The sequence below is a fragment of the Diadema setosum genome, chromosome 22 (genome assembly GCF_964275005.1).
Source record: "Diadema setosum chromosome 22, eeDiaSeto1, whole genome shotgun sequence".
Lineage (NCBI taxonomy): Eukaryota > Metazoa > Echinodermata > Echinoidea > Diadematoida > Diadematidae > Diadema > Diadema setosum.
In genome coordinates, this window is record NC_092706.1 from 30,267,774 (window position 1) to 30,293,300 (window position 25,527).

Sequence of the window (25,527 nt, forward strand, 5' to 3'; positions counted from 1 at the left end):
TCATTTGCACTGGTTAACCCATTCTGAACTGTGACACTGCTGGCAGCGTACATAGCAACACCAGTGAAAAGTGCAGTTACACCACTCTGTCCTTCTCTCCAGCCTGATGTTGTACCCTCTCCCACAGCACAGACTGTCGCAGCCGTCTATTCCCGAGCTGGTGCGGTTGCAATAACGCCCTCTAGTGCCAGGGCTACCCAACCTTGGATCAGGTTCACAGAAATCCGGCGACTTCTCGAGGAAGACGAGTTCTTCCTGTGGAGGTGATCGTCGTCGCTTTCGTTGAGCGTACGACGCTGTCCTCGTCACCAGCTCAACGTTTCCACTGTTCGTATTTCGCGCGCGAATTTCAAGTGCTTCCAAGAATTTCTCCATGAGTCGATTACCCACGTCACGAAAGTGTGGAGTCTGCATCCAGCACGTCATGAGCTGACAGCTGCCCGACATCCCGTGGCATTTACATCGCTTCTCTGCGTAGTGGGCTACAGCCTGCGGAGAAACAGACACACACACAATAATTAATATTCTGTTTAAACAGAAGAAGCTGCTGTAGTGTTGAGGTCAAAGATTAAGCCTGACAGTGTCGGTCTTCGATTACTCAGTGACATCGTACACTATAACGGGTATCACTTCGAAATAATGCACTTTGGTTGGTTTGGTTTGATTTCCTTTCTGTTTCCTCAAAGTGCATCAACAGAAGTACAAAGTATGCGAAAGAAACACAATAATTGTACAAGATGTGTAATTTAATTTAATTTAATCTAATTTTATTTTTTCTTTTCAAACAAAAAATGCAGTTGCAACAAAACATTTGAATTGGCCTTCAGATAATGACACAAAATCAAGGAAACTGCTGTGTACTGAAATACAATAAAATGTCTCAAAAGACAATATAAGGTTCATTAAAACAATTCATTGGACAAAGTCTTTAAAATCTTATGCCATACTAATTTCATCGTTTGTTTGTTGTGGTTGTTTTTTCAGGGCTATTTATTTTTGCATTCAGTGCTACATAGCCAGATAGTATACATTCACCACATACTGATACACATCTGTCAAGAAACACATACACATACGAGCGCACACACACCTACACACACATGCACCCACGCACAGGACGGCCTATTTAGAGATGTCTGAGAGAAAACTGAAGGAGAGAAGAAAAAATGAAACAGTTTCTATTTAGCGTTTCTCTGTGGCAAGGCTGATACGAGTTGAAGTCTCTGTAGGGCGCCACAACTGTCGGGTTGGTAAGTGTTTCTCTGAGAGCGTAGCAAGTCGATATCCCCTGGTTCGGGTTAATAGTCTTGGTCGGCTTGGCACGGCTAGACGTCTTACTCGTTAAACCCACAAAATACTTTCTCCCGCTGATCAGCTCTTTTAAAGGAGCAATTCTACATCACATCAGGCTTATTAACACTCATGTCATGTCATGTCATCGAATCTGAATGATAAACTTGCATAGAACATTTTTCTAAATTAACTCTTGCATAAAACTATGATTGCATTGATTCACAAAATACTAAGTTTACACTGATTTGTAAAATATTGTTTATAACCCAAGCTGTCAGTTTGAAGCCAAGACAACTTTCATGCCGATATTAAGATTTAACATCAATTGTAAGGATTATAGATTCTTGTTTTTAGAATGCATTTCTCATCGTGCTTAATGTAAAAACGTTAATTCAAACATTTAATGCAATTTCGTCTGTCAAAGCGTACCTAACAGATAGGTGTGTTCTAATCGTGCAACAACCTTAAATGTATGATCAGGGGGTCATCTTTAACGTCACAGTAAATCTTGAAAACAAAGACACCAATGTGTCTCTCCTTTCGTTCTTTAAAACAACAACAACAACACCAATGGACAAAACTCTCCTGAATGATATCACTGTTCAGTCTTCAAAACTCTTAGGTTAATTTCTGAAACTACTTTTTCTATAACTTTAAAATGGATACTCGATTTAAAGCTTAATGTCCTTGCAAAGAATTATGTTGAAAACAAGATGACATCCGAAAAATGAAATGACAAAAACAGAAAAGATACGAGGCATTTGCTCCATAATGAAGACGTATTTTGATAGCCTACTTCTATGGTTTTCACTAAAGTATCAATTATTCCTCTCTAAATGCAGCTTTAAACGATGTGTCGGCCCGCCCTCTCGGGTTGGGCTCCATGCAGAGATAACGCGATCATGGTCCTTTAGTGGCGGCGCTTTTAACCAGTCTTCTGTTCAAACGATTTCATATCTTTAGAGTAGCGAAGCCCAGACCGTATTTAAAAGCCTAACCGGTCCCATAGACATAGATGGTTGGGAGTGAAAAAAGTAGATTGTAAACCAAAATGATTTTTCTGGTCTCTCATCCAAATGAAATAAAACTGCCCATCTGGTAGCATCCATCTCCCTGACATTCATATACGAAACGACATGACACGCATGCGTACATCCATGTAGGGCCACATGTGTGTGTGTGTGTTTAACTGAAATTGTTATCTTTATCTATTTATCATTAGTACTTTTCATTTGAATTCCAGCAATTCGTTGACTCGAGATAATCTTCTCTCTTGTATGCAAATATATTTCTCTTCTTTTCGTATCCTTTTATTCTAACTGTAGGCCTAATCATTATTATGTGTTCGTGTAATACATATCTTGATTTGACAAAATTAATATTTCCTTTAAACGAAAAATCACTTTCTTAAACAAAGTAAGACACTTTTTATTCTCAAGACAAAACTTTTTCTTTGACTCAGTGTAATAATATGTAAAGTGTTTGTGGATGTCTTGATATCATATAAACGATGGAAATGAGAGAGGATATGAGAGAAAGAGAAAGAAAGAAAGAGAGAGAATGGGAGGGGTTGAAGAAAACGGAGAGGACCAGATGCTTCAAATCATTAACGTTCACTTTTTGCATGGTTTACAAATTGGTCCTATACCTATTGTTACATACCTTGACATTAAACATGAGGTAGTATGTCATGATACGTACACACCGATCTCCCCATGTGATTCCAGCTCACATCCGCCTTTCAGAGTTATTTAGGAAAAAGTATGACAGCAAAACTTAGAACTATTCTCGTCCATCGTGACTTTTGGAAGGCAAGTGGGGTGAAATCGAATATTTCTACCCCCTGCTGGGAAAAGTGGTCTGTCCACAGACTGCGTAGCGCCATACAACAGGGCTTGACCATTACTTGCCCGGAGGTGTTTAGAGAAATTATAGCAATAATCATACGGCGGAGAATGTAGATTAATTGACACATTATAGTTTACATTCGTGATCATACGCTCAATGCTGCAAGGAAAAGCTATCTTAGTCATGCTATACTACTCGGCACAGAAACAAGAACGTTAATTGCCACTCGGGTTGGTTGTTATTTTGTATTAATTTTTACTTTGGTATGGTAATCTTCCTCCTATATTTTTGTCTTCCATTGTCATTTGGTTCGCTGCCTTTTCTTTCAGATTTGCACTTATTACTTTTCAACCATCGAGAACGAGTCTGCACTTATTTCCTTATATTTTTGCTCTGCTAGATCATTGGATGCAACTAAGTTGAGAAATATGTCGCTTTACAGTCTTCTTTGCATGCTATGTTTTAAGGCTTATTTTATTGTTTTTTCTTCTTTTTGAAGATCTGGTTTACAGCCCTTGCCAGACTGTGGCTGACTTCTCAAAAAGAGAGAGACACACACACACACACACACACACACACACACACACACACATGATGTATGCTTACCAGTCTCCCAGCCCGTTTGTTGTGAAGGTTCATCCTTGCTTGTGCATCCCGCCCGGATTTCTCACGGCTATCCAAGAAGTCAATGGCAAAGTTCTCTCCAAATTCGATGTCATGACTGCATCCGCCCCATTCGAATCCTTCGCCGCTCCCTACGAATCGAGGATCACATCCACAGTAGGGAAGTTTGCCGGCGCTGCACGAACGTGTGACTTGGTACAGCACTCCAGCGGACACCAGCGAATGGGCAAAGGCTGTCTCCTTTAGTCCTGCTTTGAATCAAAAGTACGAAAGAAGACTTGACTTATTTGAAGTTTTGATGGAAACTGTAGGTGGAATTCTGCATAAGAATTTGTAACACCCATTTGAAGAATTGTAATTATATTGTTACCGCTTTTTTATACCTTCTATACATGCATTTCTCGCTTCTGTTTGTTTATTTAGGGTTTTAATTATTCTGATTCTCAGCTATTCTCTATGCTGGCAATATCACAAACTTTGAATTGAATATATATATATATATATATATATATATATATATATACATTTCTATGCGAAATGAAATTGTGCATGAAAGCAAATAGTAAAAGGCTTTCTGCATTGTCTAATCGGATATTTTAATGAGTCGTTTGTCGTACAAATATATATATATATATATATATATATATATATATATATATATGTATGTATGACAAATAATACCTTACACATTTTTTTTTTAAACCATACATCTAATGGCACAAAGGATTAAACAAATTACAATTTAGCTTTGGCATTATACTGAGCGGATCTTTCGTAAATAGGTTGAAACTGGGATATTTTATGTCTGCAATTAGATGCGATAAAATTGAAGAAAAGACGCATGGTTGAAGACCAATGTTCGCAGAATTTCCACACGCAAACTCGATTTCTGACTTCAAACAATCGTAAAGTGCTCTCCCATCGTAAACGTCTCGTTCATTAATGCATGACTTAAATTCGTTATCCTTCAACTCCTTTTCATCCGAAGTTGGTGTTCAGGGGTCGACAAACTGCAGAACAGAAGAGGAAAAAATCCCTCCTTCTCTATCACACTCTACCGCTGTAACCATCTGAATTTATCCATCAGTCTTCACCTATTTCACACTGTATGTCGGTCTTTATCTTTTCACTAGTACTTCTGCAGTATAGATGAATGTAATTATGTCAAATCCTTTGACACTTTCTGCATCATGCAGGCCCCTCCTATCTCTTTTTTTTTTTTGTTGTTGCCTTGATCCTTTATATCTATCTGTCTCTCTGTTTTCTCTTTTGTTATATTTCAGTGTAAGTTTCACGAAGAGGAAGGTTTTTCGGGGAATACTCTCAAGAGGTAACTGTAACGGGCTGGCCTGTACTAAACTGCTAAAGTTACTGTGGTTCATTCAAGTCTTGCTTTAATCAAGCTCGGCGCCTTTTTGATGTGGTCAGACTATAAATTTGTTGAAAGTTCAGTAGACTCCTTAGTTTATTTACAATGTAAGGTAAAAGCTATACAGGTAAACCTTTGACTATTTGAAGTGAACAGTATAGTAGCATCCCGTTGTCACCTTGTGAAAAAAAAAACACTTCCAAAATTATCTTTAGCTTTTTGGTACTTTTTCCCTCATTGCATTTTTAATGCAATTGTATTTGTATCAATACCTTGATTTTTCCTTCCTTTATTATACTTGTTCAAGTTCGAGTTTATCTATTTGTCTCCATGCCAACATAACGAATGAAATACGCACAATGTGACTGAAAGTAAAGACATATCAACATAAGTAATCGAAAAAGCAGGGTGATTTGATGGGGATTAGAAAAAGGAAAAAATTTTGGGGTGATGAATTCAATTCAATTCAATTCAATGGTTTGTTTATTTCCATCATCAAAACAGATAAAGAAAACGTGACTCAAAGCGCTACAAGCGATAAATAAATAGGAGGGTGATGGGGATGGGGGGGGGGTAACCCACCCACCCACCCATCCGCACTCACACACACACACACACACACACACACACACACACACATACACACACACAAACGAAGATTTTTGATTGTGGGTCCCACCAGTTACAATATACAATATGTTATACAAGTTAAGAAACAAAACCCAGTTTATATTGCTTAATGAATTGATCAAATCAAATCAAGCATATAGTTATATTCTTGAATATATTGTTTGGGGGTTGATAAAACTAAAGAAATGTATAAATCCAGCACAGACAAGACAAACAAACAAACAAGATACCAGACAGGTACATGAGCTAAGACATATCGAAGTACGAACAAGAACACCACAATTGCTGTGACCATACAAAAAAAAATCGTTACTTGCTTCAGTTCATTCCAGACGAACATTCAAGTCAAATTTCGTTACATTTTCTTCAAGTCCTTTTCACCAGGACCAATGTCACTCTAAACGGAAACGATATGGTCTGCCTGATACTTTCTCTTGTAGTTGTCTTTTCACTTATCATTCATCAATGTCGTTCTTACTAGTAGGCCCTATACTTTATTCAAATGAGTTGTTGGATGTGAGATGTGGAAATGGATGCCAAATTTCAACGTCAGACAATTTAGAGAAGTCTTTTGTTGTCATTTCCTGTCAGATAGGACGATAACGCTGCTACTTTCTTGACTCAAATTACTTGAAATAATAATAATAATAATAATAATAAGACTACTATACATTGAGATGTATACAATATACTACTATACAATAAGATGACTATACATTGAGAAATATATAGTCATCGTGTTTTGTGCGCCATTATGACGTATAGAATCGCTTTAAATAGATTTTTCATCTCACTCTAATCAAATCTTAACTCAGGAAAAGTTTATGGAAAAATCTATTGAAATGTCCAATATATACTGTAGGTTATTTCAAGGCGTACCTTTCAAGGCGACCCTTTATCCCCAGCTATATTTCTTCTTTGTTTTAACCCTCTCCTGGAATATTTGAGTTTTTTTTTTTTTTTTTTTTTTATATAAGTATTGTTATGACTTCAACAGACACAAGGCCATTAATACCCCTTGTGCAGATGATTAAACGTCATCATTGAAATAAAACCCAAAAAAAAAGTATATTGATACACATTTATCAGAATTCAATTTTCACTCTCAGTTCATGGGTCTTTCCCTACAGCATGCAAAATATTCAAGTTTGTTAATTAGTAGTGTATAAGTGTAATATTTATATTGGTATATGTAATATGGAATTAGAGTACACTGAAAGAAGGCCCATTATAGTTTTTAGGACCACGGATATTTTCTTATTAGGAAAGTTAATGAAATTTTTGATTTTGTATAAAACGAAATCGAAAAAAAAAGAAGAAATGCAGAACATCGACCGATTATTGGTTCGTCCGGAGTATGAAGGTTCCATAAAATAATGTTTCATACATAGATATATATATATATATATATTTATAGAATTGATATAAATGTTATAATGTTTGTTAGTGTTAAATATTATTGTTGATACTGGCGCATTAAATCTCACGAATGTTATTTGTATTGTATGTTCTTGAAATTGTGATTTGTAATTTTCGATGTATACCTGCAATTATCTAAAGGGATAATTGACCTGGTTATGTACAAACATTTTCTTGAATAAAGAAATGACTCAATCAAATTTGATCTGAAAAAAAAAATCCCTGTAAAGAAAACGTCAGTACAAAATGCAGAAAATTGAGAATCAAGATGAAGAAATTTAAAAGTAAGTGATACATTATACATACATTATCATTATTATTATCTTCATAATGCAATTAACATTTTTGCCAAATGTAAAAATGCGTCATTGACGTAAAAATAAAGCATGCTGTTTGAGTATTTGGCTCAAAGTATTGTCGATGAAATGACTTCTACAAACAATTTTGTTGAAAGTTATGTAAACTAAAGATGAAGTTCATTCATCTTCCCCGGGAAACATTGAATCAGTGGATTCCAAGAAGCATAAACTATATTTCATCAGAACAGAGCATGTTAACCAAAGACTAAAGTTACGGCATGTTAAACGTGGTATGACATTTTACGATTGTGCTCGTCTCTTCGTCGTAAACGGAACAGCCGTCACGGCCGCGATACCAGTCGAGGAGGTATCCGCCCGCAATGATACGACCGTCAGGTCGCCTGTGAACAGGTGAAGGAATAACCATGGCTGTTTACATTGAGTAATTTCTAGCTTGTTATCAGGATATCGAAAGAAAATTACTCATTAGATGAGACAAACAAAAGGAGTTCTAAGAAACGATAATCTCTCTTCAACCATCACCAAGGTTTAGGTTTTCATCAGGTGCATTTCATAAAGTGAAATCTTTGTTTTCTCGTAAGACGGAAATGCTCAATGTATACGTCATTCCCGGTCCTTAGTTATCAAAGTCTTTTCCTTCCTTGCGCTCATCCATTTAAACGCACACACACAAACACGCATACACACACACACACACACACACACACACACTAACCCTAACTTAAACCTCGACAACAACAACAACAACAACAACAACAACAACAACAGCAACAGCAACAACAACAACAGCAACAGCAACAATACCATGAACGTATCTTTTTTTTTTCAGTCCGGAAATATGTGTACTATAACTTGAGTTTATTGTTTGTAACAAAACTTTTCCCGCTTCCAAAGGAAATCTGATCAGGTGCGCATATTTTGTGCGTCAAGGTTTATCCAGCATAGAGAAGTTTGGAAAGAAATACTGCATAAGACGCAATATACTTGGATTAGTTTTGTAGGACAGTTCGTTACATCAGATATAAACTTTATAAAACTAGTGTCGATCGTTGCTATCCTGTCCTTTGCCTACATACTACATGTGATTCTTTTCATGTAAACTATACGGCCTAGTCCTTTGGAGATTTTTGAGCTTAACTTTTACTTCCTTCCACACTCACGATCAAAAAGGAAGCAGAAACGATCGTGTATTCAATTATAATCGTCAAAATATAATCATGCAATAGCAGGATACTAAAGTTCTTTTTTCTTCTTTTTCGAAATCTTTCAAAAAAAAACAAATAGTTCGGTTGAAGTATGATGTCTTCCGAAGAGCTCCGAACAGAGATGAATACACTATGATGTAACATAAACACTGATAAAGTAAAAAACATGCAGAAAAAGAAGACATTTCCATAAAGTTATTGAGTTACATTCGTTGATGTTTTACAGAATAGTTCTTACTCTGTACCTGGAAAGAAAACTATTGCGTATGAATGGAAATTTAGTGTAGGAAGACGGGTATTTTTGGTGTTTGTGATATCCTCAGACCAGAGCATGGTTTTAAATTGATCAACGAGTCAATGTATATATAGATCGCGTGTTTAAACGGAGAAAACAACTGTATAGCAAGGTACTCAAGATCGTTAACTTCGGCGCTTTGATCATGTGTGATATCAAAGAATATTGTCTGTGACATTGAGACACTCACTTCACAATAATATAACAGTGACAAGTGTTGTGTGCTTTATAAATCATGTTTGTATCTTGGTTGTCAACTTGAAGAGAGCCGGGGTTCTGCTACGTGGCGAGAGGGAAAATTGAATTTTGTCGACTTCAACAGCGGCACCCTTGGATAGCCAGAGAAATTCGTGTGTGATTAAATGTCGTCGCATGTGTGTGGCATTTAGAGACGAGATGGATACAGTCTCTAAACTTGCGACAGGAGGACGGGGAAAAAGAAGTCAAGAGGAAACATACATTGAAACAAAAGGCTTTCTGTCAAAGTTGTTGTTTATGTCTTTTTTTTTGTCGTATTTGGATGATACTCCAAAACCTTTTGCAGTGTTCTGTTCGGAGTTTAGACATCCATAATACTTTACCCATCGAGGGCTGAAACTCCATTTAACTCACGTCGTGTGAGCTTTAAGTGACAAAGTGCCTACGAAACCATGTTCTAACGAGACATGTTTGCCAAGAATATAGAGAGTTTGTATCAGTTGATATACCAGAATCAATATTTAGGTGATGACACATCTGTCAAGTTTTCTTCATAGCAGAGATTGGAGACTGACAAACCATGTAGTTCACCTTTCAATAACCTATTATTTTTGCATCATGAATTGACTTTACCTGCTGGAAATGGCATAGTGTCTCACAATGTCTCACAGTGTGTTCACAATGTGTTCACATTGTGGTGTGGTTTTTCATTGAGAGTTCACATGGTAATGTTCTGTTGCACACTGTGAATTGGTGTTCACAATGTGAAAACGTTCAAATTGAACAGTGTGAAGAGATGTCACAGTGTGTTCTCAATATGTTCACACTTTGTTTCACATTGTGTTTCACACTGTGGGAAACTGTGTTCTTTCCAGCAGCAAAGGGCCACAAAAGTGCACTTTGGGGCATAATGAATGAGACGTTTGACGTTCAGTAGGGTATCCCTAGTTCGAATCCCCTCAAGTGCCTACGTCTTTGCACAAGATGTTTTTGACCCATCATTTCCTTCATGACCCAGGTATATAAATGGGTACCTGACAACACAGGGTAATAATAATGACAGGGTCTTCTGGCAGAGAAGTGGCAATACTTAAGAGGCTACCCTGTATGGATAAAGGAAACCATATTACATTATTATTATTATTATTATTATCATTATTATTATTATTATTATTATTATTATCATTATTATTATTGTTATTATTATTATTATTATTATTATTATTATTATTATTATTATTATTATTATTATCATTATTATTAGTAGTAGTAGTAGTATCATTGTTATTATTATTATTATTATCATCATCATCATCATCATCATCATCATCATCATCATCATTATCATCATTTTTATCATTACTATTATTATTGCACTGTAGACTCGAAAAGAGTTTTCTGTCCGAATACTGATACAATGACTCTTTATTGTTCACTCTAAAAACGCAAATGTTGAATCAACATTTAAAAGGGCCGAGGAGTGACAGCATTTTTTGAAGTGTTGCATCCAACTTTTAAAATAACATTTTAAATGTTGAATCTAGCAGGAAAACCAACACTTTCAAAATGTTGTCACTCCTCGACCCTTTTAAATGCTAATTCAACATTTGTGTTTTTAGAGTGTTCGTATATGACAGCATGCTGAAGTACAGAATGAAGACCTGTGGACCGGTTAACAGGCAAACTATAACCCGGCATCAAACATAAAAAGACACACTCAAGTCACTGGAGCCTGAACTTTTCTTTATCTCTTCTTTACATTTTGGATCTATAACACTTCAATATGACGAACCATTGTCTCGTTGAACAATGGAGATCTCAAAAGTATTGGAGAAAAATCTACAAGAATTAATCCTCCTCATCTACAATTGAACGTAGAGTTGCATTCTGATTTTGAAAAGACATTGGTATTATCCTTTGTGATTTCCTCATTACCTCTACAATAACAAATATATTTGTATCCAATTTTCAAGACTCATTAGATTACATGTCGGTGAAGATGAATATACTTATTTCAATGTCAACTTGATGTTGTATTTGCTTTATATCGTTTCTTCTCAATTTTGTTCAAACATCTCCAGTTTTAAAAAAGAAAAAAAAAGAGAAATATTGTATATCTAGAACTTACGCTAATATACTTCTGTCATTGTGACAAGATAAATTGAGTTGTAGATCAGAAGATATATGCTATATCTCAAACATTGTAATGAATTGACAATGACAAATAGTGTTTAAAAACACAAGAAGCAAAAAGAAATGAAGTGTGAAGTAAAGGTGTTGAAGAGGTCTCTGCCCTAATGTAAGATTTGAAAGATGACAAAAACTGAAGAGTTCCAGAACTCATGAAATTTAATGGATCGCTTTTAAAATCTAATCATAGTGACGCTTGTAATGATTAGAATATGGTTAGAGGCATTGATATTTGGAGAAACGGGAATAATAGTGAGCGGGAGAAATGAAACGAAATGTATAGAGAGCCAGCATTAGCCTCCCTCTAGAGTGCGCACGTCTCAACAACTATGTGATGACAGTTTACACAGAACTCTGCAATCTTGATTCACATAATGAGACCTAAACCTCTCCACCTATTAGGAGAATATTAAGCTTTCAAAATGAATTACGTTAAAAGTGATGGTTGATCTCTAAAGTATGTTTTCCTCGCTCTCTTTCTTTTATCACATACACCTGAATATGACTAAGTGGCATTCTCTGGTAAATGTCGGTACAAGGGATGGCGCGAGAGATTGAGGGGAGTAAAGGCTGGTGTAATTTGTGACAATTACCGCTCAGGATGAAGAAACGTGACCTGCCGCTGATCCGAAATTGGAGCGAAAAGGGGCCGCCGAGTAGCGGGGTGCGTTGGGCTGCAGCCTTGCACTATTAGTATCAAGTCTTGTGATGATGGTACCAAAATGACAAGTGAACCGAGTCAACAGGGCAATACTTGGCCACAATATGACTCGACCCACATGCAGGGAAGGTACTGACGTATCAATCTCGCTCAGTGAGTTAAAGGTACATTCTTACTGAAGGGTGAACCATGTTGACCCATAATGTTCAGGTATTAATCGTGATTTAATCTTGACTCGCAGCATGTCGACACATTGGTTACAGGCATGTTAAAAATTGACATCTATTCTTACTTCCATATAGTAACGGAGATGTAAACTGAAGTAAAGAAACGATTAGAAGAATTCAGAAAGCTCAAAAGAGATCGATCGGAAGTAAAGATTCGATATGCTTCGGCTACTCAGTGATGGCTGACAGCAATTAAGATTTAGACTTTACTTCCACCATTCTCTTCATCATGTGAACAGCAAGGCACAGTGCACTCCCCTTATGATGAACGCGGTAACAACGGAATTCTCGTAACAACGACGTAAAAATTCAGGTCGCAATATCATCAACATTATCTTTATACAATATATCTTTATACACTTGACTGTTCGGCTATAACAAAATTACAATATAACGACAGAAAAACGCGATCCCGAGGACTTCGTTATAACGGGAGTGCTCTGCATGCTATCTTCAGTTTGTATTTAGCTTCAAGGATCATTCCTCTCATCTATTACATTACGTGATTTTGATACTAGATGGATAATTCTGCGTTGTTCATGAAGAATCATCAGTTTGGGATCTCCAACATTCGAACTTTCTGTTGTCGCTCTCTGTCAATCTCTTTCCCATTTCGTCGTTTTCAGTCTACCAGTCTGTCTCTGTTTCTCTCTCTCATGACTTTTTTCTTTGTTCTTACAAATATCTATACTATTCTGATTCCTTTTGTCTTTTTCGTGTGCCTGTTACTATGGTGTTCCCCAACTGCGCTCGCTCTCATCTTGTCTATGATTGCGCGTGTAATATACGGGATTTATTCACTTTTAAGTCTACTCTCTATTCTATTGTCTTTAATCAAATGCATTGGGACTTTGGTAAAGGTACGATGTGTTATATGATACCATTTATAATCATCATTAGCACTACTAATATCGAGGATGCATACATTCAATTTATGCTAGAGGCCATTCAAATAATAAGTGCAATTTGTTCATTCATGCATGAGCCATCCATCTTAGAAGATTAGTCGGCGTCCTTTATTTTTATCATGACGGATAATCAAGTTACAACTTGACGAAAAACCCAATATAGTTTTTCCTTTTCTCTTCTTTGTCTTTATATATATAAACTAATTTTATTGTGTGTGTTTCTTGTATTGTATGATATTCTTGGCTTGTTTCAACCTAATTACAATAGGATTATAATCCATTACATGTGCTTACATTCGAATTTTATTATTTGTCAAGGGATCACTTTCAATCAGCCTATTTTGTGTGTCTGCTTCTCATGATTCCGCCCCTCATACTTGATATCATATATTGTTAATGCAACTGTTGTAAACTTTATGTTTACGTCAAAGTAAATGAAATGAAATCAACTGAAATGAAATAAAATGAAATGAAATGAAATGAAATGAAATGAAATGAAATGAAATGAAATGAAATGAAATGAAATGAAATGAAATGAAATGAAAAAAATGAAATGATATAGAATGAAATGATTGTACTCTGTAGTGAGAGAATAGGCTGCAAGGATATGCTTCTATAATTATGAAAGTGAAGAAATATTGAAAAAAAAAGGGAATTTCTATCATCATACTAACGTTATATACTTCAAGCAATGCTCTTCCTAAGAGATAGCATTAGTGTACATCGTTTATATTACGTGCAAATACTCGTCGTCGTAAACATTAATAAGTTGATGATTTATCAGATCTTGGTGTAAAATTTCGTTCCAAGCTAAACTTTCAAATTTATTGAGATACATTGAAAAAAAATGAAATTAAATCCAAGCTTGACAATCATCCTAGGTGGTCTCTTGGCTTATCTTCATATTCTATCCTATAATTTCATTCCATCAAAACATGTCAATAGAAAGCGATAGGTACAGGAAGCTCAAAACGAGACGCTCTAAAACCAGGATGGAATCATCCAAGCAGCCTTGTTATAGTTTGTGCCGTAATTCAATTTCAAGATGGAAGTTTCTGACATTGATAGGCGCTTGGCGCGTTTCCTTACTGGCGTGAAGCGAAGAGGATCGTAAACAAATATTTGTAGATATATTGCGATATGATTTCACCGATTTGAAACATTCACACAGCGCCGCAGTGCCGTCGGCTCGAGTCAAAGTCATTTCGCCACCGCCAGCTAAGCGCCTCCTCGCTCCGATTATTGAGTGTTGTGTATAAAGATTGAAGACCACCGTGTTTGAAAGGATGACAACACCAACGGGTGACACGGTAGGGTGTCGAGAGTTACACGGTTACTGGACAGACATCAAATGAACAAGGGAAAGTGTGTGGGTGTGGGGAAGAGAGATAGATGGATGAGAGATGGATAGATGGAGAGATGGGAGATATGAGAAAGATCGAAAAAAAAAGAAATATGGGGACGGAAAGTGGTAAACTGACAGAGTTGTCTTTTATGCTAATCACCTTCAACAGCAATCTTGAAATTGACAAGAACAAATTTCACTGATGATTAGGCTGAGAAATTAGGTAATAAAATTAAATCTTGGGATGTCAAAGGTAAATCAATGAAATCTGTGTACACTGATGTATAAACCTTTCTACCCATCTACCTTCTTGTTCAGAGACTTATATACTTCATAGGTCATTAAGATTGTACATTAACTGAGAGAGAGGGGGGGGGGGGGAAGGGAAGCGAGGGATCAATGTGCTGGTAACATTTGTTTTTTTATTTATCCTACACAATTAATATTCATCTGGATAATTAATTATCTTTCTATCCGTTTGTAGGCCCACATATCTCTTTGTATGTCATTGGTCCTATTCTTACAAACCCTTACTCAGTTATCCAGTTACTTTGTATTGGATTGAGACCTTCGTAAAAGCAGCTTAAAGTTGATCAAAACACTTAAAAGCACTGTGAGTATCAAGTTGTTCTTATTGCAGATAGAAAGGAAGTAACAATGCAAGACTGATGAGATAGATAATTTATGAATATACTCAGTGATTCCATAGAAGTTGCTGTTGTAGTGGTAGAAATGAAATATATCATAGGAGAAATAAAGCATTGGGAGAACACGAAGAAGAATCAGAAAGAAGCTCAGGAGGGCAGACGAAGGACGTGGCAAAAGATCTAAAGGGAGAATGACGAGAGGAAAAAACAGTACAGTACTTTGATACTGGTCCTGTTACTATGGTTACCGGTGCTTAGTGACATGTATTAATCCACTGGTTGTCATCAATCCTAGCCTCGTAGGAGGCGCCCTAGTTGAGTGGAGTAATGAAATTAAATACTGTTACAAGTCGGAGGACCTGTCAAAGATTTTGATGAAATTCAGATTATTTCGAGGTTTCTTTTTCGTGCAGTCCAGGTGTTTTTCATGAAAGAGAATATCGTGTGTTCGGTTTTTCATGTCAGGACTAGATTTTGATAAAAGCACGAAGGACAATAGACGAGGCTTTAAACAATCGTATGGCTATGGTTTGCCATTTCAGGATTTCTTACAGTTTAGTCCTTTATACTCTTGGGTTTACACAAATGTGTTACACGTTTGTGTTTATCCTGTGTAATTAGATTTTTCAATATTGTATTAATGAAATGTTATCATATTTCAAAAATATTTGCATTACGAGATTACAATTCACGAGAGCTAATTATGCATACATTGATTGAGTTTTATCTTATACAGAGATGAAACAAACACTACGCAGTAGACATGGTAGAAAACTAAATAAGACATTAGGAATTAGACGATATGATAGGTATTTTCATCTTGACCAATCTTTGAATTTTGACAAATTATTTGGCTTATGATTGTGTGGTTTTAGTTTCAAATCTTATTGCTCGTTTACCAACGTATACATCCTACTCTGTGCCACTTGGATTTTGAGCACTTTCACTTTGAAATGTTTGTTTTTCAAAAGTTTACTAAAAACTCAGTGAAGCTTTCAGTAATTGGAAAGTTAGAACTCAGAATGCATTTGGTTTCTTGTTTTCACTGGTTGTTTGCGAGAAGTGTGCTTTTTGCTTTCAGTTTTATCAGCCTTTTACAAAAATATCGTTATTTCTTCTTAGGCTTTCAATCTATTTTTTTTTTCCGAAGAGGTACATATATGATATCGACCGAATAAAGGGTGATCCTCTGCAATCATACACTGTTTTGATTTGTTTTGCAAGAAAAAAAAAGGAAAAGATTTCTTGGCATCATTCATATTTACACGATCATAAATTATCACAGATGATAGATCACGGTCAGGATGTGTCAGAAAGAGGTCTCGGTATATAAGCAAATAAATCAGGATTTCCAGACTCTACGATTCAGTAGGAAAAAGTGGACTGATTTTTTTAAAGTTCTGTCACAGCTTAGATTGCATGAAATTAACTGAATTTCTGTGTCAAATCTTTATCAAGACTGACATGATTTGCACACAGATGGGTTTGGTATTCGAGAGGATTTTATTCCTCTTAGGATAAAAATCTTAAGAGAAAGGTGTCTTTCGGGCAGTTTCATTTACCCCGAATTTCTGTCAACAAATATTTTGCTTTATGGGTGACACTCAAGAATTCGTAATCATTCAAATATTTTGTGAAAGTCAATTGACCTTTCCACGGTTTGCTGCTAGGCAACACTAGTAAGTTCCGTGATCGGTCCAAAAGTGGCACCAGCCAAATTCTTGACTACTCCCATACCCTCTGGTCATTGAAACGTCAACTGAGGTCATGCGAACAGCTTCCAGTGACATGGCTACTACCACTGGACCAAGAGAGATTAATGTAATATATATTTATCTGATGTAAGTAGACAGGAAATGCTTGGAGTGACGTAAATGTGGTGTTTCAAATATCATAGCATGAAGGATAGTGTTTGCTAAGCAGAGTGAGTTGTTTTATGTTTAGTTTTTATCCAAGTTTCCATTACTTACTTTCACTCCTGAAACCAACATTCTAAAATCACTTTGATGTTCCGCCACATCATTAGAAAAATGAAAATATATGTTTTTAAACTTTGAGGTTGTAGGGTGTTTTTTTTTTAATTCTACCACTAGGCTAATATCTGCACGAGATTCCGTCGTTGATTTGCACGTACAGGTGTATACAATTGTAATTCTTTGTGGTTTGTTTGTAGTTTATTCACACCAATTGAAATAAAGAGATGTGGGCATATCAGAAATTCTCTCACCTCTGGACATGAGAGCATGAGCGAAGGGGTTGCCATGGCGTGTCTCTAGGCTAGAGCAATTCCATCGACGATTCTTCATCTGGTGTTGACACTCATGCACTGCCATGTCGATCCCTTGGATGGCCGCGGCGGTGACGTCGGGTTTCCGCCGGCATAGCTGCAGCTGTTTACGGTTCATGCCGGGGAAGGTTCGGCAGAGCGTGATCGAGTTTCTGTGGTCGTCGAAGTTTGGTTCCGAGAATGAGGAAATCTCATTGGAACTGATGCTGACTGATCTGAAGAAAGACAGACGAGAAAAAAAAAATGACGAAGGCTCAAATATATGTATGAGTACATGTGTGTGTATGTGTGTGTGGGTCGTAATGTAAAGATTTATTTATCTTTTTATTTAAAACAGGCATTTTGATAATGAGAATGCATTTCCATGTCAAGGATATATAGTATACTTTGGGTATTTAGAGATGGATAATTCCACTCAGTGCAGTACATGCTTGAATGTTTAAATCATGCAAATTTTGAAAGATTGCAAAGATTTCGTAGTAGGATTATGTGCAACTGTAGTGTTATTGTTTGCATTGGTATGTTTCTGTTGTATCATTGTTTTATAACATAATTATTGTCTTTTCGTGTTCTATAGTAACTGTTATTTGTGTCTGCAAAAGTTTAGCAGCAATTTTTGTGTATTTTTAATTATTCATTGTTATAACAAACTACATCAGATTAGAGTTGATGTAGTAAGCTGTAAAAGTCATCATCAGTCAATGATTTATTCATTTACCTAAAAACAAACAAACGAAACAGAAAAGCAATTTCAGCCTAAACCGCTTGATTTCAAGGGATAGTGCATGCCTAAGTTCAAATCCGAAATAAGTTGTAGTGTATTCAAAGTTTGCCTTGCAAGAGACAGCTAACAGCAAACATGAAACCAAAACTTTCGATACATCAACAAGACTTAGAATGAAAGAATGAGACTGAGGAAATAAAACCAACATGTTTTTAGATGGATGTCAGAAGTTTTTAATCAAACGCTTAAAAATCATCCTTAGTTCGGCTGTCAATAACAAATGATGATAACAAATAAAAAAAAAGAACGAAATGCATGACAATTTGAACATGTTACTTGAAAGTATTAAAGTGTTTGTAAAACGGTGGTGATGAGAACGAATGCCTTAGCGAATGCTCAATGGATTAGTTCTAACTAAGCAGGCATTAACTTTGTTGGTAACTATAGGTAACTATTTTGATTGATAACGAAGTTTATATCTGAGCAGGCACAAACGGGCAGTCCCCGTATAAAATGTTGAGCGATCTATGCATAAATCGAAGATTGTTTACCAGACATTGAGATAAGGTCATTTTAAGTCATGAGGAATACACAGCGAGTCAAACAAAAAACATATAGGTGCTTGATGACAAAGATTAAACCAAGTACAGTGTATTTTTTTATTCTTTAGTAACTACGAATGCATGTCCTTACTAAGATGTGGAAATCTGGAACAGTGTCAAAGTCACTTTAGCCTATAATATGACAAATGCAAATCAATACATTGTAGTTTTCGTTACTCAATCTTAGGATAGGTACATTCTAATGACTACATTAGTATTGGCTCAAAGGTACAATTGGTGTATTGTGTTGCGGTGTGTCTATGGTCCATATAGGTGTATGTTTGATTTCTGTGGTTGTCATTTTGTCTCTGACGAAGATTCTGCTAGGATCGAAAGCTCAGACGTCTTTGACACAATTCAAAGTAATCACAATGATAACAGATTTATTCAGTTTTCCATAATGTTTAGTGCTCAGTGTATTCAAGCGCACCATTTGAGGTATTGAAGCACACACTATTTATCACTATTCCGATTCTTTAGATATAAGAGGTGTGTCGAGAAAATTCCACATATCAAAGGTTTTCTCAAAGTTTGCCCAACTCATCAAAACATTCTGAAAACTGATTTAATAAATCTGGTATAGATATCTGTGGAAATTAAACATTATTTAAATTCAAGTGAAGCAATCTTGACTATTTCTCCAGAGCCCATAAACACATTAACGTTGAGCAAAGGAAAACGCAAACACACACACACACACGAGAAAGAAAAAAAAATGATATACATGAGGGAAGGAAAAAACAAATATATCCGTCGTATTTAATCTCCTATACTGTCCAGATCTTTTAGAATGTAACGAGTCTTATGAGATCAAGGCCCTGTTCCCCACAGAGATGCGATTAAATGTAAGTTGAAAAAATCTAACATAACAGCTCGCCATGATTAATAAGTATTTAGAGACTTTGGTTTGATTTTTTAACTGTTGTTTGATTTCAGCTGTTATGTTACATGGCCCGATGTCATATTTTAACGACTTAGGACTTATCTAACAATGGTCACTCAGATAAGGATGAGAAAAAAAGATCAAAGTGATTACCTGAATGCAATCGTAAGCACATAATGTAACGTTATTCCGACGATTGTCTGGGCAAACCCACAGATGAATGCATCATTTACCTCTTAGAATTCCCGTCTGATATTCAAGCCTACTTTCCGGAACCATATTTTCATCACAGGCGATGCTATCGGCACACGATATCATCTGCATTCCTCTGGTGACTGAACGGAGTCGAGAAAAACTACCCACGAATGGCCTGTCGAAACGTATACCTTACATATTGATTCGGTTACCGTTTCTACTATCGAAATCAGTAGTGTTCGTGGTTTTCTTTTCCAGCTATTCCACAATTGCTGGTGCAAGCATGTTTCATCTAACAATGATAATCAGAATTCAAATATTCTATCCGAGATACTGTCAACAGCGCTGCCACTAACTTGAAGAATTTCTACCTATATCCTTTAAAATTGTTGATACTGACAGAAGAACTCTACAAAAGTATCGATGACACTTATAATGCAGGAAAAAAAATACTGGGCTGTCACACATTCGGGTAAGTGTAAATAAGTGGAAAAAAAAACACATAGAGATCCACCAGGTGCTTAATAGTCTCATTCTAAAAGTCCAAATATGCGAACAAACCAACAAATCTGTGATATGTAAATGAAAATAAATGCGTAATATTCTGATGTAGATATTTTTTGATTGGTGTAGGCCTACATTATTACATAGTGTTGAATGAGAATAGCTAAGATCTGTGCATGTTGTTTATGTTGGTGTAAGCTCCTGTATTTTCTTGAAGAAGCAGATGACAACATCATTATGACAAAGACAACCATCACCTCAACTAGTATTATCACAAACGTCACCGATACCATCAACATCATCATAACTGTCATAACTATCACTATCACAATCACTAAAACCACAAGCATCACTACCACCATATCTGTCGCAATCACCATCACTATCACCGCCACCACCGTCACCACCACCATTACCATCTCCATCAACATCTCCATTACCGGCACCATTATCACCACCGTGCCCGTCACTATCACTACCATTATCAACATCACCATCATCAACACCATTACCAAAATTACGTCCACAAACATCTTCATCACCATCAACATCCCCATCAACATCTCCATCTCCATCACCATCACCATCACCATCACCATCACCACAATCGGCGTCACCATGATCATCACCTCCATCATCACCACCATCACCATCACCATCACCATCACCATCACCATCACCATCACCATCACCATCACCATCACCATCATCATCACCATCACCATCACCATCACCATCGCCATCGCCATCGCCATCGCCATCGCCATCGCCATCGCCATCACCATCGCTATCGCCATCGCCATCTTCATCACGTCACCATCAACATCAACATCAACATCAACCTCATCATCAACATCAACATCAACATCAACATCAACATCAACATCACCATCACCACCACCTCTACCACTGCGGTGCATTGTTTCCCCCGCCAACACCAACACATCACCAGTTCCATCTACAGGACCACAGGTAGAAATTGTTGCTAAATTCTTTAGAGAGATGAGATCCTCTTCAGTGAAGTGAAGTTGTTGTACCCATTTGAAGTGACGCCTTATTCAAACATTTTAAGTCATTTATTTACAGTAGAATATAAAACGAATAGAAGTATCTACCCTCAATTGTTAGTTTTGATTACTTGGATGATGTAACAATGCAATACTTTGACCACGCTGAGTTTCATGTTCTGATTTGCATCAATCTACCTTTTGACGTCAGCCTAGATGATGATCGAGTAGTCTTGAAGGAGATTGAAGTCAAGCGACCCCGTGGTGGGTCATTGCGGCTGTTTGCCTCTCGGTCAAAACAAGTCCGACAATTGCACTTCCCACGAAACATCGTGCGATTAGCAGCACGTCAACACAGTGATTAGCTTACGCCGCCAAGAAAGACGGCTGAGGACGGAAAAAGAGGGAATCAGCTACATATATCAAAGCCATATGCCCACACATATTTCCATCTCTGTTCGCAAAACAAAGAAAAGTACAGATTTTACAATATTGAGAGGGAAAAGGGAAAATGGAGGCTTATCTGAGTGATATCCTTACTATCACATTCCTGAGATTTATCCGGGAAATTGTTTTATTTGTCTGAGGTGAGGAGAGACAAGCAAATTGGGCATGTCAAAGAGGTAGACAAATGTTGGTGATTATGTGTGCCCGTCTGCATACCTACACAACACGATCATGACGATGGCGAATTGGGACGCTGCATGCGTGCTAACATCCCGTAAAGATTTCTTTTTTGTTTTTGTTTATTGAAATGTTTCAATAACAAAAAACTCATGGAAGATATCCCTTCTCTCTCTCGTTTCTAAGTGGCCTCTGTTTTCAACAATGGCTTGATTTTTTTTTTTTGTTGTATCATTCTCCAAGGCAGATAAACAGTTAAAAGTTAAACACTATACGTGCTGGACATAAAATATTATCTAAGCGCTTTCTCCATGCCAGCTATTGACGCAATATGTAGTCGATGAAACTAGCGACTGCATCTGGTATAGGTCTTCTTTTATCCTTTCACTCAGAGGGTTAGAAGAGGATGGATTATAATGATTCAGTCAACATCTACTGGATATTTTGCGTGAGAAGTACAAGAGATTATACGCAATTGACAATTCGGTCTGCTATATTCTTCAGTTGAGTTTTAAAAAGTGAATGAAGACAGATAAATGAACTTACAAAATTGCTGTATTTGTGTTCTCCTGTTTCATATATGTCAATTTAAATCTATGAAGAACACTTCAGCCATGTCAATAGTTTGTATAACATTAAAGGGATTGTATAGTTTTGGTTGAGACATAATTTCAGATTTCTAACATTTTTTGGTGAGATAATGAGAAACCTCTTATGAAATATGAAAGAGGATGTAATTCTATGAGGAATTCAACGTTTAATTGATGAAAATTGGTTTTGAAATGGCTGAGATATCCAAAAAAGATCGATTCTAATAAAGTGTGAGACCCACACTTTATTACAATCGCTTTGTTTTACTTTGTTTTTGGATGTTTCAGTCATTCCGCACTCGATTTTCATCAAGTAAACTTTGAATTTCTCTTAAAATGGTATGCTCTGTATACTATATCATAAGTGTTTTCTTGGTATCTCTCAAAAAGTTAAAAGCCCAATTCTCCTCTCCACCATTACTGTACCATCCCTTTAACGCTTAGATGAAATATTAACGTTTAGTAGAGGGTAACGTTTATTGTTAGTTAAAAGCTGATGATATTTTATTGTTGTTTTGATTCCATGACTTGGAATCCCATTCTTTCCTCCTTCATGAGCTCAATATAGGAAAACATGTTTCTTGCAACGGAGATAAAATATGTCTTGTTCATTGGTAAAAAACAGGCGATCTGGCATTCAGAGTTCTATAGACCTAGTATACAGCCCTGAACCTGATTTCATCTTGGGGCATACGACTGAACAAGTTTGCTTTTGCGTATAGGTCACATTATATTTTTCGTAGGCTACTTTGTAAAAATAAAGTCTTATATACTGATTAAACGGACCTTTATATATATTTTCATATCGAGATAGCTGAACCTTCAGGTGGAGGTTTCACCTATTATTATGTGCTTTGTGTAATTTTTGTATCGTACTATTGCATTTTTGGCATGATATTTTCTTGAGAAATATGAAAATTAATTGAAATCTAATTTGAAAACCGACTTTCTTGAAGTTAGCGGGTATCTGAGAAGGAATCAACCAATCATGGTTTTGAATCTAGTACCCGTCTTACTGTTGATATGTCATTCTGTAGACTTCGATGAACGTGTAATTGAGTCAAATCTCCACCCCTCCATAGACTAACTTCATAGAATAGTAAATTTACACAAATCTTAGGACAGGATTGGATTATGGATTAAGTAGACATATTTGCTCTTATTGCAGATTTGTAGAGAACACGGTTGGAATCACATTACATCATATCAAGTATATGAACAAAGTGTATTCGACGCAAGTTATTTAAATACCACCTTGTCTCACAGTTGGGACTGAGTAGATAGCAGTGTATACTGTACCATAATCCAGGTAGTACCACAACAATCAAATCTCGGAGCGAATTTGTATCCTCATCACCATTCCAACTATTCTTGCAGATAAATTAACGGTATTAAAGCCACCTCTCGAAACCACAGAGCCAGCTATTCTCTCCCCCACTCCTACACACACACACACAGTTTATCGGAGATGAACCCAAGTCATAAGATGTGCATCGAACCGGTTTATTGAGTTACTCCAAGTGTCAAAGGAGTGTGGTTGTGCCTTCAAAGAGTCGCGGTACAGTACAAAAGAAAATAGTAAGTGGAATTTATATCGCTGCATAAAGCTCACTCAAGTAACTAACTTCTTTAAAGAAGTAACCACTTTCTTTTCAAAGAACGATGTTAACTCTTTCTTTTTATCATCAATGAAAGCGGTGATCTCTTAGAGACATCAAGGAGTATTTCTTCTACCAGGGTGTTCTTTCTCTGACTCGTTCGTGGTGAAAAAAAGGAGAAACAAATAATGACAAGAGCTGTTTACATGACATGTAGGATGGAGGATAATTTGGACATCACTCTCTCTGTCGTTTCAAGGGAATGTAGTTGTAAATAGCTGGAGACTGATATTATAGGCATGACTTGTACATATGCATTGCCATGCCATGCCTGAAGAGTTGAATCTTGTGAAATTTATCTTTAAACCCATGTTCGTACACGTCGTGAATAAAACGCCCTCGGCGAGAAAAAAAAAGGAAACATCTCAAACAGAGCAGTCTGTCCTTGTACATGTATCGAGATTTAATCATGAATTTGTCAGTCCTATACACGGTCTTGATGCTAAGAGAAACCGACTTTAATCATTCCCATTGTAGCATGACTACATTATAGGAGATAAACATCTTCGAATTAACTTTACAGATCATTACACAACCGAATACATTTGCAAAAATGGTTGTTCAATATCGCCTGCGAAAGCTACATTGCGCCTCAAAGGGTAATATAATGGTAAAGAAATAAAAAAAAATCTGTGTCGGTGAATGGTGCTAAGAATAAACACAAATGTGTGGGGTTTTTTAAGTCACTTAAAATTGTGAATAACATGTATTGACTGTTGATATATATGATAAAAGTATATTGGTGATATATCATTAATTGGGTGTTAAAATGTTATAATTTACAATTTCAAAGAGTGGATTTTTATTGAACCAATAAAATCGGCTGAATTAATAGAGTAACGATCATTACGGTTGTAGATCTTATTCAGGCAATAACCTACCAGAGCAGGTTCTCCAGTCGTTGAAGTGTTACGTTGCAACCGACTGACAGATTTCCCTTAATAAGTCTTATTTACGTCGATGAAGGGCAATTTGTCAATCAGTCGCAATATAAAAGAAACTCGAAGCAAAAATAATCATCTTGAATACGTATCACGTTTTTACCATTCTTTGGAAAAACAGTATTAGTTTTCAGTCAATTTTTTTTTTTCGTCCTTGGAACGACAGCCTACTCTATAAAAAAAAAAATCAATAAACTGTCAATACGATCAGTCTTAACTTTATCCTTACTGATTTTGTCAAAGTAACTGTTATGATGCAAAGAGTTACTCAGAACTGCAGTAGGATGACTACAGAAGCGACTTGGAGACTTTCTGAACGAACGTGATGGGACA

At 36.5% G+C, this 25,527-nt stretch overlaps 1 protein-coding gene across 1 annotated transcript; it reads right to left on the reverse strand.

The window, feature by feature from the left end:
* On the reverse strand, positions 1 to 21,027 carry LOC140245300 (protein Wnt-10b-like). The gene is made up of 4 exons (XM_072324885.1): positions 20,654 to 21,027; positions 17,407 to 17,681; positions 3,748 to 4,016; positions 1 to 489 (listed from the first exon to the last, which is right to left on the reverse strand). Exons 1-4 carry the CDS (start codon positions 21,025 to 21,027, stop codon positions 1 to 3), a joined length of 1,407 nt encoding a protein of 468 aa, XP_072180986.1.
* Between the last annotated feature and the right edge of the window lie 4,500 nt (positions 21,028 to 25,527).

What these genes read in the sequence shown, in the direction of transcription:
- LOC140245300 (XM_072324885.1), bottom strand. Translation starts at nt 21,027, where the DNA reads ATGGTGATGGTGGTGATGATGGAGGTGATGATCATGGTGACGCCGATT. An exon ending in TCATGCTCTCATGTCCAGAG is followed by an intron (nt 4,017 to 17,406) that starts GTGAGAGAATTT and finishes TTTGATTCAAAG; the next exon opens with CAGGACTAAAGGAGACAGCC. An exon ending in ACAAACGGGCTGGGAGACTG is followed by an intron (nt 490 to 3,747) that starts GTAAGCATACAT and finishes GTTTCTCCGCAG; the next exon opens with GCTGTAGCCCACTACGCAGA.